General features: G+C 41.1%; 1 protein-coding gene and 1 long non-coding RNA gene across 24 annotated transcripts in view; one reads left to right on the forward strand and one right to left on the reverse strand.

The window, feature by feature from the left end:
* LOC123944152 (phosphodiesterase 4D interacting protein) overlaps positions 1-12,434 on the reverse strand; it is a 235,459-nt gene that overhangs the window by 64,432 nt on the left and 158,593 nt on the right. For all 23 annotated transcript variants that reach the window (XM_046009099.1, XM_046009016.1, XM_046009155.1 and 20 more), the window contains 7 exons: positions 11,854-12,012; positions 7,226-7,339; positions 6,905-7,042; positions 6,067-6,246; positions 5,265-5,459; positions 1,959-2,126; positions 1,714-1,795 (listed from right to left, as the gene is read on the reverse strand). In XM_046009099.1, coding sequence (XP_045865055.1) covers positions 1,714-1,795; positions 1,959-2,126; positions 5,265-5,459; positions 6,067-6,246; positions 6,905-7,042; positions 7,226-7,339; positions 11,854-12,012 — 1,036 coding nt within the window. The remainder of the gene's footprint in view (positions 1-1,713; positions 1,796-1,958; positions 2,127-5,264; positions 5,460-6,066; positions 6,247-6,904; positions 7,043-7,225; positions 7,340-11,853; positions 12,013-12,434) is intronic.
* On the forward strand, positions 7,910-9,799 carry LOC123944250. The gene is made up of 3 exons (XR_006818764.1): positions 7,910-8,048; positions 8,675-8,857; positions 9,350-9,799. It is a non-coding gene; the product is annotated as an uncharacterized LOC123944250 (long non-coding RNA).

Raw genomic sequence — 12,434 nt, forward strand, 5'->3', positions numbered from 1 at the left:
TGCTGGGTGGCAGGGAGAAATGGGAGAAATGAGTCTTCGTAATGCAAAGGTCTGGCAGATACGATCTTAACTAAGGAAAACACAAACTGCTATCATATGCTCCTGAAGTGGGTGCTGAGAAAGACCTCACCCTTGCAGTCTTGCCAAAAATGTTCAACTTGAATCGAACTATGAGGAAACAATCAGAGCCAGATTGAGGGCCATTCGCTGGCCCAGAGTCTTCAAAAATGCTAATGTCAAAAAAGACAAAAAAAGGCTAGAAAACTGTCCTAGACTAAAGGGACTAATGAGACATGACAACTAAATGCATGCCTGGTCCCAGATGGGGAGACCCAACCATCGGGAACATTAGTGGGACAACAGGAACTCTGGATATGAACTGTATGTCAGGTACGAGGACTATACCAAGGTTAAATTTTCTGAATGTGATAATTGTACTATAGTTATGTAGAAGAAAGCCCTTGCCCTTAGGAAATACAAAATGAAGTATTTAGAGATGAAGTGTCATGATATCTAAGAAATTTTTAAATGGCTTAGAAAAAACATTTGTGTGTGTGCATGGGAAGAAATAATGCAAATGTGGCAAAATGTTAATAGGGGGTGAATCTTAATAAAACTCTTTGTGGATATTCACTGTACGATTTTTACCACTTTTCTAGAAGACTGAAATTTGCAAAATAAAAAATTGCGGAAAGGTACTTTTTTTGAAAAAAAAAGGTAAATAGGGCGTAAATTAAACAAATCCAGCATTCTTTACCTTTGACTAACAAAGTTTTCCTGAGAAAAAATAACTACTTGCATGACTTACCTATGGAATTCCATAATACCTTACACTATAACAAAGACACAAACTTTTTATTCTTTTTTTTTTTTTTTTTTTTTTTTTTCTAAAGTAGCTCCATGCCCAGCCAAGCATGGAGCCCAATACGGGGCCTGAACTCATGACCCTGAGATCAAGACATGAGGAAAATCAAGAGTTGGATGCTTAACTGACTGAGCCACCCAGGCGCCCCTTGCATTTTTTAGTATCATTAAAAAAAATCATAAGTTAATTCTCCAAATCCACGACCTTTCTTATAGCATTATAATTACCATTTCACTAATAATGGTGAGCCCCTATTTCTACAACTCACAGGGTAAATCTCTTCCTTCAAGCTACCCTAGATCCCAACCTCTGTGAAAGTCAGAGACTCTAATACCCAACACTCATTTAGGTTTTGCTCATACTCTTCCCAAAATTCATTTTTTAGGGAGTTCGAAGCCTACAATCATCTCTTAGATGGCTGTGATCTTGGCAAATAACTTAATGTACTCTACCTCCCCCTCCCAACACAGTAATACAGGTTACTCAAGTTACTGTGAGCTGCCTCAGCCTGCTTGAAAGACACCCAAGAGAATGTGTCAGCCCCGTGGTCCTGTTGTGTAGGTTTGGAAAAACTACCTCCTGCATTTCTGAACCTCTGCAAAGCTATCTGTTAAGAATAATCAGGAGGCAGTTTCCCTGGGCCAAACTGTGTATCCAGAACAACAGTCTCAATTCAACAAAATAAGGGTAGTTCCTTCTATAAGAGACATGTCTTCAGACTTTCAGGGCGAATCTAAACTTATTTTTTTCCATTAAGGTAGGAAAAGAGAGCCTTGGCCAAACCTATTAACAGAGTTACAGAAAGAAAAGACAGAAGATTCCTTAGTGAAATTAAATTTGATACTTACCTAATGAGGACCTGGGTATACTGGTATCCCCTTTGGCAGTCAACGAAATGCTATCATCTTTGGAGGGTATATGCACTGAACCCTAAAAATTGGAAGAGTCAAGGGATTTAGAAAGGCACGGAACCACGATCACAATGACAAGGACCTGGAATGTTCTCACAATTTGGTATTAAAATGACCAAACTTATGCCTCTAACACAAAAAGGCAGTTACCATGAACATTTACATAAGCATGTAATTCTTACTTGATCAGTCTGTTCTCCAAGATGGGGGATGCTGGAGGTAACTTCGGTGCGTTGGTTAGAAATGAGGGTTTGAGACACTGTGAAGTCCTTCCCTCCTAGATACTGGCGCAGGGCCTGTAATTCTGAATTTCTTTCCATCAGAGCTCGTACCATCTTCTCTGCAGCGGCCTAGTAAGGAAATCACACACAACATTAGAAAGGTACTGTAGAAAACAAAAGTTCTGTTCTGAAGTTATTTGTTAAAAGACAATTGTTTATGAAAAGCCAGGGGGGCCCCCCAAAATAGTTCCCCTTGCTTTCGGTTTACAGGGAAAAAACAGCAGATGAGTAGAAAGACAGTCACTCAGAGGAAGAACATTGGAAAAACTGAATATAACATACCTATTACGGATCAAACAATCTGAAATTGGCTCTGCCAGAACTCTATCAGGCTAAGTTATTAGATTCTAGTTTGATGTCCTTTACTCTGGGATACATGTGCCTGTGGCCTGGATGTTCTTTACCCACGCATTTGTTTGGCTTGCTCCCTTTACGTCTTTGCCTACTGATACCTTATCGGATTTGCCTCCTCTGCATATCCTGTCTAAAACAGCCACCTTTCTCTACTCCCAGTTCTCCCTGTCCTGCTAAGTTTTTACAATGCACTTACCATTATCTGATATATGTTCATTGTCTATCAACCGGATATAAGTTTCCTAAGGGTAGGTTCTATGATGTTTTCTGCTGAATCACAAGAGCCCAGAACAGTATCTGGCACATAGTAGGGACTCAATGCACATTTACTGAATGAATCAATTACACACAAACATTTTTTTTTTTACGATAATCTTGTTTTTATTTGTTTTTCAAGAAAATGACATACTTTTTTATGTCACATTTTTATGAAAGCAATTGATTGTATGCCACAAAGATATATATATGTCTGACCACACTAGGAATAAAGACAAGAGTTTAGATACTTGGCATTTGTTTTCCTACTGTATATAATGATCAACCAAAAAGCAATAGCAATTTGTAACATTGATTAATGCTGACATTTTCCAGCCTTCACATTACTACTAAGTGTGAGATCCACTTTGCTAGGGCTGCCATAACAGGCATCACAAACAAGGTGGCTTAAATAATATAAATGTATTGTCTGACAGTTCTAGTGGCCACAAGTCCTAGATCAGACTGTGGGAAGCATCAGTTCCTTCTGAGGACTGTGGAGCTGAAGGGTCTGTTCCATGGTCCTCTCCTTGGCTCATAAGTGGCCGTCTTCTCCTATCTTTTCCTATCATCTTCTGTCTATGCGTGTCCCATAAATTTTCTCTTATAAGGATACCAGTCATATTGGGCTAGGATCCACCCTAATGCCCTTATATTTACTTAACTAATTATATCTACATTTCAAAATGAGGTCTTATTCTATGGTACTGGTGCTTAGGATTTCTACATAGAACTTTTTGTGACACAATCCATATGGGTATGGATTGAACTATTTGGTGTAATTCTTTTTTTTTTTTTTTTTTTTTTACTTAATTTATTTATTTTTATTTGCTTATTTACAGCATAACAGTGTTCATTGTTTTGGCATCACACCCAGTGCTCCATGCAGTACGTGCCCTCCCTATTACCCACCACCTGGTTCCTCAACCTCCCACCCCACCCCACCCCCTCCCGCCACAGAAACATTTTTATCAGACCACACAATCAGGAGAATCTGAACCTCAAAGCCACCAAACCCAGTTTATTTAATTTCAAATCCCAGTTTTCTAAGACAGATGATGGCACAGTAAGAAAAAGATTTAGAACATTATTTGTGACCTTTACCACACTGAAAGTCTGCATTTAATAAAAAAATCTGGAAACAATAAACTAAGACTAAAAATTACTGGGGGTAAAAGATGATGAATCAGGACTATACTAGCTGCACCAGTGTCCACTGTTTCTGGGGACAATTACTACTGCTTTAATGAGATACTGAGCTCTTGTCACAATTTCTAAGGGAAATAAAAAAAAAAAACTTTACACTTTTAGTAAGTAAAATTTGGACTCTTCAGAGACTTGGACATAACCGAGGTAACAGTACATTATTAATTTGCCTGAATAAAAATCTGTAGAAGTTATTATGGGAAAAAACATAATAGAGAACATATAAGATCTCTTATGTATATGAAATACCTGTGTACCAGTACTGTAAGATTAATATATCCCATGTTACTGTAAATTATTTATTCTCAATATGGCCTTTGAAGAGAACACAATCTTTTTTCCTCTTAAGATAATTCATATAGGGGCGCCTGGGTGGCTCAGTGGGTTAAAGCCTCTGCCTTCGGCTCAGGTCATGATCCCAGCGTCCTGGGATCGAGCCCCCCGTCGGGCTCTCTGCTCGGTAGGGAGCCTGCTTCCTCCTCTCTCTCTGCCTGCCTCTCTGCCTACTTGTGATCTCTGTCTGTCAAATAAATAAATAAAACCTAAAAAAAAAAAAAAGATAATTCATATATTTTTTTAAAGATTTTATTTTTTTTATTTATTTGACAGATAGAGGTCACAAGTAGACAGAGAAGCAGGCAGAGAGAGAGGAGGAAGCAGGCTCCCTGCTGAGCAGAGAGCCCAATGCGGGGCTCGATCCCAGGACCCTGGGATCATGACCTGAGCCAAAGGCAGAGGCTTTAACCCACTGAGCCACCCAGGTGCCCCAAGATAATTCATATTTTATAAGAATTTTAAAAAATGGGGAAGCCCTGGGGGGGCTCAGTCAGTTGAGCATCTGCCTTCAGCTCTGGTCATGATCCCAGGGTCCTGGGATCGAGCCCCACATTGGGCACTCCACTCAGCAGGGAGCCTGCCTCTCCCTCTGCTTCTCCCTGTCTACTGCTCCCTCTGCTTGTGCTCTCTCTCCCTCTCTCTGACAAATAAATAAATAAAATCTTAAAAAAAAATAGAGAATTAAGAAAAATATGTCAAGTTTTCCCACAGCTTGGATAGAAACAGAAAATATCACTCAAGTCTTGAGAATGTAGAATCAAAATATTCCAGAACTTTGTATTGCCTTCTGTCAAAATTATCAGAATATTAATGAAAGAAAATGTACAATGAAGTTAATGGGTCATGTACTATTTAGGCACCCTTCTCAATGCAAAGTGCTCTACCAATTATTGCATGCTCTGATAACGGATGTAAAACTGTAATCTAGGAAACAGACTGTTCCTAACAGAACAGACTATAAAATAACACACACGTACATGCTACAATGTTCAAACACTCCCTATTCACAGACTAGAAACACACTGACACTCTTCTGGTCTGCGCATTAGTCCTTACTTGGCTCTCCTGCTCCCTGGTGCTCACAGACTGAAGCAGGCCTTGAATCTCGATTTCATGTTCCACTGCTTGTTTGTTTCGATCGCTCAGCAGTTCCTGCAGCATCCTTTCCTTTCGCTGTAGGCGCTGACACAGCTCCTCTGCTATCTCACTCTGCCCTGGTCCGAGTTTACAGAGCAACGTGGCACTAAGATCCTAATATAGAAGGGACAGTGTAAGTTCTGGAGGAAAGAATTCCCTCTACTACATATCAAGGAGTTTATAAGAATCTGCTATAGGAGAAAGAGCTATGAGATTCCGGGGAGCAAATATCATGTTTTATTCTCCTTTGTTTCCCCAGATCTCGCACAAGCCTGGTACACAGAAGGCTGTAAATACATGCTCAATTAATGAACACTAACAAAACAGAAAAACACTTATAATGGCAACTTACATATTGTTTTCTGAAGTAGGCCCTTTCCCTATTTGCTCAGGATACATAACAGATGAAGATAAATGGACATGCAGTCCATATATTTTTTTTCCCCAGTATAACTTTTATAAGGCAACAGAAAATGGATAAGCTGAAAAAGAATAATGAGTACTACATTTCTTATCATGGTGATGAGGTTCCTACTTTTATACTGAGAGCCTGTAGATGGCGGTTAAAACTGTGGAACCACACTGCCTAGGAGGTTTACTGGCTTTGTCACTTTCTAACACATCCAGGCACAGCAGGATGGAATTTAAGACTTGGGTCACTGGCATCCCCAGACCTAGAGAGTCCCAATCCAAGACTGAGATTATGTAACTAAAGTCTTGCCTCCACTTCTTTGTTCCTATCATGCAGAGATGTCTGTAACTGCTGAATGATACTTTCTTGTTCCTTCTGCCAATGACTAAATTTGGTTTCCCTTTCTTCTTTCAGCCATTGCAGGTTTTGACAGGTGGCAGATAACTGCTCTACTTCCAGGCCTTTGGCCCTCAGGAGACTCTCCATACTCTACAGTAACAAAGAAAACAAGGATAAGTCAAAGGACCACCCCAGACTCAGCAGGATAAATAAAAAACTTGATCTGCCTTCAAATTATCTTCTAAAGTATCAATTTTTTGCAAAAGGAGAAAACTTTGTATCTGATCTAACAATGCCATACTAATCTTTGGTTTTAGAAACTCTCATCTAATTTATTTAGAGAAATAAATATAATGTATATGAAAAATGAAGTTTTTGAAGGCTATGCTACAAAGGAAGTGAAGGACTTCTTTAAGAAGTGGCAGATGGTTAAATATATAAGCTTTATATATAAGCTTCTATAATCAAGTGTTCTGACTGTGGCTATACAAGGATATACATATAATATTAATGAGAAAACAATAATAAAACAGCTGTATGAGCAATGCTTACATAAAAGTATTCAGATATTGATGAGGATTAGAAATAAATCAGAAAGTGTGCCTGAAATCCATAATCACTGCTTCCCCCATGAACTCCACAACAGAAGTACTAACCCTTCTCACTTCCTAATCTACAATGATGAATAACTGTTTTTGTTGTTTTCATATTTTCTTTCTTATAAAGCAAATACCTTGGTTTTCAGAAAATAAGGGAAAGGGTTGATGCTTCGGGCTTAGCATCCAACCACAGCAGACTGTACTCTTACCTGCATGGTAGCTTCATTAGAGGAGAGAATACCACGCAGTCTCTCTAAATCATGATCTCGCTCTCGCACAGCGAGACGAAGTTGACGCAGTTCTTTTTCTTTCTCTTCCAGAGTGGAGAACTTTTCATCTATAGCCCGCTACAAGGAAAGTAAGGATTTAAAGCTCCTTAGGATTCACTATTGTGATCACGCTTACTCAATAAAAATATAAAGAAAGGGAAGACCAACTCCAAAAAGCAGCAAATTAAGGAGACACATATTTCTGAGTACCTATGTGAAGAGAATAATCCATAGCGCCATAAACAAAATTAAGGTGCATACCTCTAGAGCAACATCTCGATCTTGTATTCGCTGTCGAAGTTTCTCAAGCAACATTTCATCTGCTTCAAAGGTTTTGTCTGACTTATCTCTATACTGCAGGAGCTCCCGAAATTCCTAATGAGACCAAAACATACTTCTCTTTATTCATTTATCCAATATTCATTGAATTCCTACACTTAGCCAAACAATTTGTTATTCAGGATAAAAAACAAAATGTGATCACTCAAGGAAAACACAGGTTAGCAGAGATAACTGACATACAAGTCGTTAACTAGTGTACACATGTGTACACGTGTGCTATAAATATATGTACACATTTGTTGTGAGCGGCTCTCCTAGAGCGAGTTGAGCAGGTGGTAGCAAAGGCTCCCTGGTCCTCGGTCGGAGGGCACTCATGGATAATCCCCTGGGCTCGTTAAGGCCCTGTTGTTTGCCTTAAGATTATTCTCCCATGTTCTGCTGTCATTCCAAAAGCGGACTTTGCGGTCTACCCTGCAGCTGCATTTTCTATAATTATGACTGACACATCCTGTACATGAGACATGTCTCATCTTTGCGCAAAAATGCTGTGGTAATCACTTATGAAACAGAAATATGCTATGGTAATCACTTATGAAACAGATTATAAGAGTATGTGCTTAATAAAGAACTTTGTCACTTGTGTCAATCGGCCTGGTGTCCCTCGCGTGTTCTTCGCATTCCCTTTCCCCCGGGACTCTCCCTCTTTTTCCCCTTTCTTTTCCCCTTGCTGTTTGTCGTGCGGGCACGACAAGTGGCGCCCAAACGGGGACCTCTCGGGAACGAGGTGTTGCTTTCAATTCAGGTAAGGGAACCCGGTTGGCCCGGGACGCCGCGAGTAAAATGGGACTTTCGCAATCAGCGGAGTCCACTTATTTCATGCAAACTTTGCAGACTCTCCTCAGAGAAAGGGGGTCAAAAATCTCCAAAAAGGAACTTGAGGGACTTTTTAAAGTGATACATGATTTTTGTCCCTGGTTCCCTAAGGAAGGGAGTGTAGACCTTAAACATTGGCGCCGCGTCGGACAGGAGATTAAGAACCAAATTTTTGCTAGGGGTGCTGACGCGGTGCCCCCTCGGACCATGACTACCTGGTCCGTCATTCGTGATTTGTTGGACCCTTCTCATAGTATAGTCTTAGTTTCTCCAAAACCTGGCTCGCCTGCGGGCAGTTTAGCCCCTACTCAGGCGGATGAATATTTATCTGAAGAGCCTGGTTATATAGAACCGACTCCCCCCTTATATCGGGGGTCCCCTATGTCAATATCTTCTGACTCTTCTCGATCAGGGTCCCATTTAGGGCATCCTACAGATGATTTTCCTCCCCCTCCTCCAAATGTTCTATCAGGAGGGGATGAGTTTGGGGATGATGATGTGTATCTAGATGATGATAATAATAATGACGTTTTTAACCTTTCCTTGTCTCCTCAGCCCTTACGTTCCTTTTTGGATAAGGGAGAGGACGACCTTGGTAATATTCCCTTGGAAGGATTAACCCTTTCCCCTCCTAAAAGGACACCTCCCACATCAGATCCCGAACATAATGCCCAATGGAAGAAACAACGTTTCAAATTGCCCCCTCCTAGTAGGCCACCCTTGCCTGCTCCCTGAAAGGTATGTCCAGTTATTCGTTCTGCTCAGGACGAACAAGCTCTGACCTTTTCTGCCATAGATGTCACTCCCTTGCAACGTGCCTTATACGGTCTCCCCCCCAGTCCATGTTATCTTGGGGCCAAATTAAGGCCATGTCAACAAAGGCAGTATTCCTTTTAAAGAACAGAATCAACCATGCACCCCTTCTATGCTCTTTCTGGCTTTTATAGCGTTGATTACCGCAAACACGGAAGCTGCCCCTTATTGGGCTTATCTCCCTGATCCCCCTCTTGTTCAACCTGTTACCTGGAATGATCCCACACCTCGAGTGCATACTAATTTCACTTGGGGATTTGGAGGCCTTAATGATTATAATGTAGGAGAGACAGTGGCTCGCCCTTTTGATTGGCAAGCTCGAGCCACCACCCCCCCTATTTGTTTCCAGTTCTTTACCGATGATAACCCCACTTACGGATGTGTATCTACTGCTAAATATCCTCGAGCTTTATTTAGGGATCCTGGCACTCCCGGGTATGTCCCCTGCACGCCGAAGGGACCTGCTACGCCCTGGAGTATTCTCGAAGTTGTGCCCACAACCCCAGTCACCACTCAGAAATTCGGAATGCGTCCCCTGGGACATCCCCCTTGTGCAACTACCTATGCCTGGAAGAGATCCAACAGTTTGTGGACTGAGTGTGTCCAGGAGGAACCATTACTCCTTGCTCCCACTGGCTTCGACTTTCCTCTTACAGACTGGTCGAAAAGGAAGGAAGAAGAATTAAACATCCCCCATGTTCCTTTGCGTCCGACTGGACCTCGAGAAGTAAATTTTGGTCAGCTCCCTGGGTCTATGCTGTCCACCCACCAGGGTATGTTTCATCCTGAACTTTGGAAACTCGTCGCTGCCATGGGGCCCGTGCGAAACCAAGATCTTGTATCGGGCCAACTAACACTACGTGCTTGTGTCCCACGTCCATTTCTGCTAGTCGTGGGGGTAGGGGTTGTTGCATCCGTGAGGGTTAATGATACAACCATATATGATATCCATTGTCCTAGGTGCAGACTAACCAATTGTATTCCTATAGACGCCATGCGCTGGCCTCGATCTCCTGTACATGTGTTCCTGGTAATGCAGCCACCTTTTGTTCTCCTTCCTGTTGAAGTAGAGGGTCCCTGGTACGCTAACTATGGCTATCAATTCGCAGTTGAGTTGGAAAATCACTTACGCGGGTCTAAAAGATTTATTGGGCTTGCTATAGCTGGCGTCACTGCTCTAATATCTTTAATTGCTTCAGCCGCAGTTTCCACTGTGGCTCTTAGTAATACCATTCATACTGCTACTCATGTCAATCAACTGTCAAAAAATGTTTCGGCCGCTCTACATATACAACAAAATATAGACCAAAAAATCTTAGCCCGCTTAGATGGTCTAGAGGAAGCAGTGGAGTTCTTAGGTTCGCAACTATCAATATTAAAAACACAAATGTCTTTAATATGTCATGGTGCATTTCAACATATTTGTGTCACACCGTTACCAGCGACGAATTATTCTTGGCCCAAAATCCAAAATCATCTTAAAGGCATATGGCATGATGCAAATGTTAGCCTTGACCTTCTCGAACTCCAAAAGAGTATATCTGCCATTGGGCATGCCCACCTTGACATTGCTAACCCCTCTGACCTTGCTCGTTCTATATTGCATACTATGCAGGGTTTTAACCCAGGTAACATGCTGCAACATACCTTTTGGTATCTTCTGGGACTAATAATCTTGCTAGGAATTTTATTTGCTATATGGTGTTGTTTCTACAATGTATGGAAACATTTCTTGCAAGGTGTTAATGCCCACCTACATTTTTGGCAATTAAAACAAAAAGGGGGAGATGTTGTGAGCGGCTCTCCTAGAGCAAGTTGAGCAGGTGGTAGCAAAGGCTCCCTGGTCCTCGGTCGGAGGGCACTCATGGATAATCCCCTGGGCTCGTTAAGGCCCTGTTGTTTGCCTTAAGATTATTCTCCCATGTTCTGCTGTCATTCCGAAAGCGGGCCTTGCGGTCTACCCTGCAGCTGCATTTTCTATAATTATGACTGACACATCCTGTACATGAGACATGTCTCATCTTTGCGCAAAAATGCTGTGGTAATCACTTATGAAACAGAAATATGCTATGGTAATCACTTATGAAACAGATTATAAGAGTATGTGCTTAATAAAGAACTTTGTCACTTGTGTCAATCGGCCTGGTGTCCCTCGCGTGTTCTTCGCATTCCCTTTCTTCCGGGACTCTCCCTCTTTTTCCCCTTTCTTTTCCCCTTGCTGTTTGTCGTGCGGGCACGACACACATTATGTATATGGAGTGTGTATGTCTGCATAGCTAGCTCCTGGGAATACAGGCTGCACTGTCAAAATCTGCCTGAAGGTGTCACTAAAGATTTCACAAAAGAGGTTACATTTGCTCTGTGAGCCTTAAGAACTGGGAGCTTCCCAAGTGAAGAGCTGGTGGGGTATTTCTATTAGAGGAAATAATGTATACACAATATACATACACTATGAAAAACTGTATGCTCAGGAGAACGTACAGGATTCAATGGGACTGTAGCTTAGAGCAGGAGACCGATTACAGTCTTCTTCAGTGTTCCATATTTTCCCTCATTCATTTATTATATAAGTAACTGGAAATTTCTACACAGATGTCCTCATCTACTAGACTGAGAACAATGGTCACACCTCTGTCTTCCCAGCACCTAGCATAGTATCTGGTTTACAGAGGTGTTCAATAATTACTTCCTGAATATTGTTTGGTCTTTTAGGTCTATATTTATTATCTCGTACACTTGCTGGTTAGCATTGTGGTTCGTGAATCGTACTTTCTATATATTTTGAATGCTCCTGGTTCCCACCTCTCAATGCTCTACATGTAACAGGTACCCAACACAGGTGAACTAATCCGAGATCACGTGAACAGAACTTTCAGAGCTCTGTGAGCCCCATTTCAGTTAAAATCATTATGTAGACTCACCTGAAGCAGCTGCTCTTTGTGACTCACACTGTGGTTTAAGTGCTGAATGTGTTGTTCATGGGTTCTAATATCGTTGTATTTTTCAGTCTCCAGGGTACGAAGCTGTTGGCTCTTACTCTGCAATTCTCCTTGGAGCTGCTGCAAGGCTTTTCGTAATTCCTGAATTAAACAGATTCCCTTTTTCAAACTATCTAAAATTTTCACATGGTTAATAGATAGGGAGGCCTTAAAACTTTCAAGGCATACAGAATAAAATAGCAGAAAAGTTCCATTCTTACAAGTACTCTAGAAATATTATACACAAATCAAATAGGATATGGGAAATTGTGGGAACTGTGAATGGTGGGAAGATGTAAATTTCATATTATATAGTTCAATACTTACTCTCTAGTTTAAAAATGATAGATCTATATAACTACTAAGCAGAACTCTGTTCCACTGTAACCCTGGATAAGCTCAAGAATAGAATATTTCTATCATCCACTTACATCTTAAAAAAAAAAACAAACTGATAGCATATGCTCTAACCTAACAAGATAAAGGAACCAATTAAGAATGTTTTTTTTAAAGATGCAGTTAAT

This window comes from Meles meles, chromosome 1 (assembly GCF_922984935.1).
Source record: "Meles meles chromosome 1, mMelMel3.1 paternal haplotype, whole genome shotgun sequence".
In the NCBI taxonomy this organism is placed as follows: domain Eukaryota; kingdom Metazoa; phylum Chordata; class Mammalia; order Carnivora; family Mustelidae; genus Meles; species Meles meles.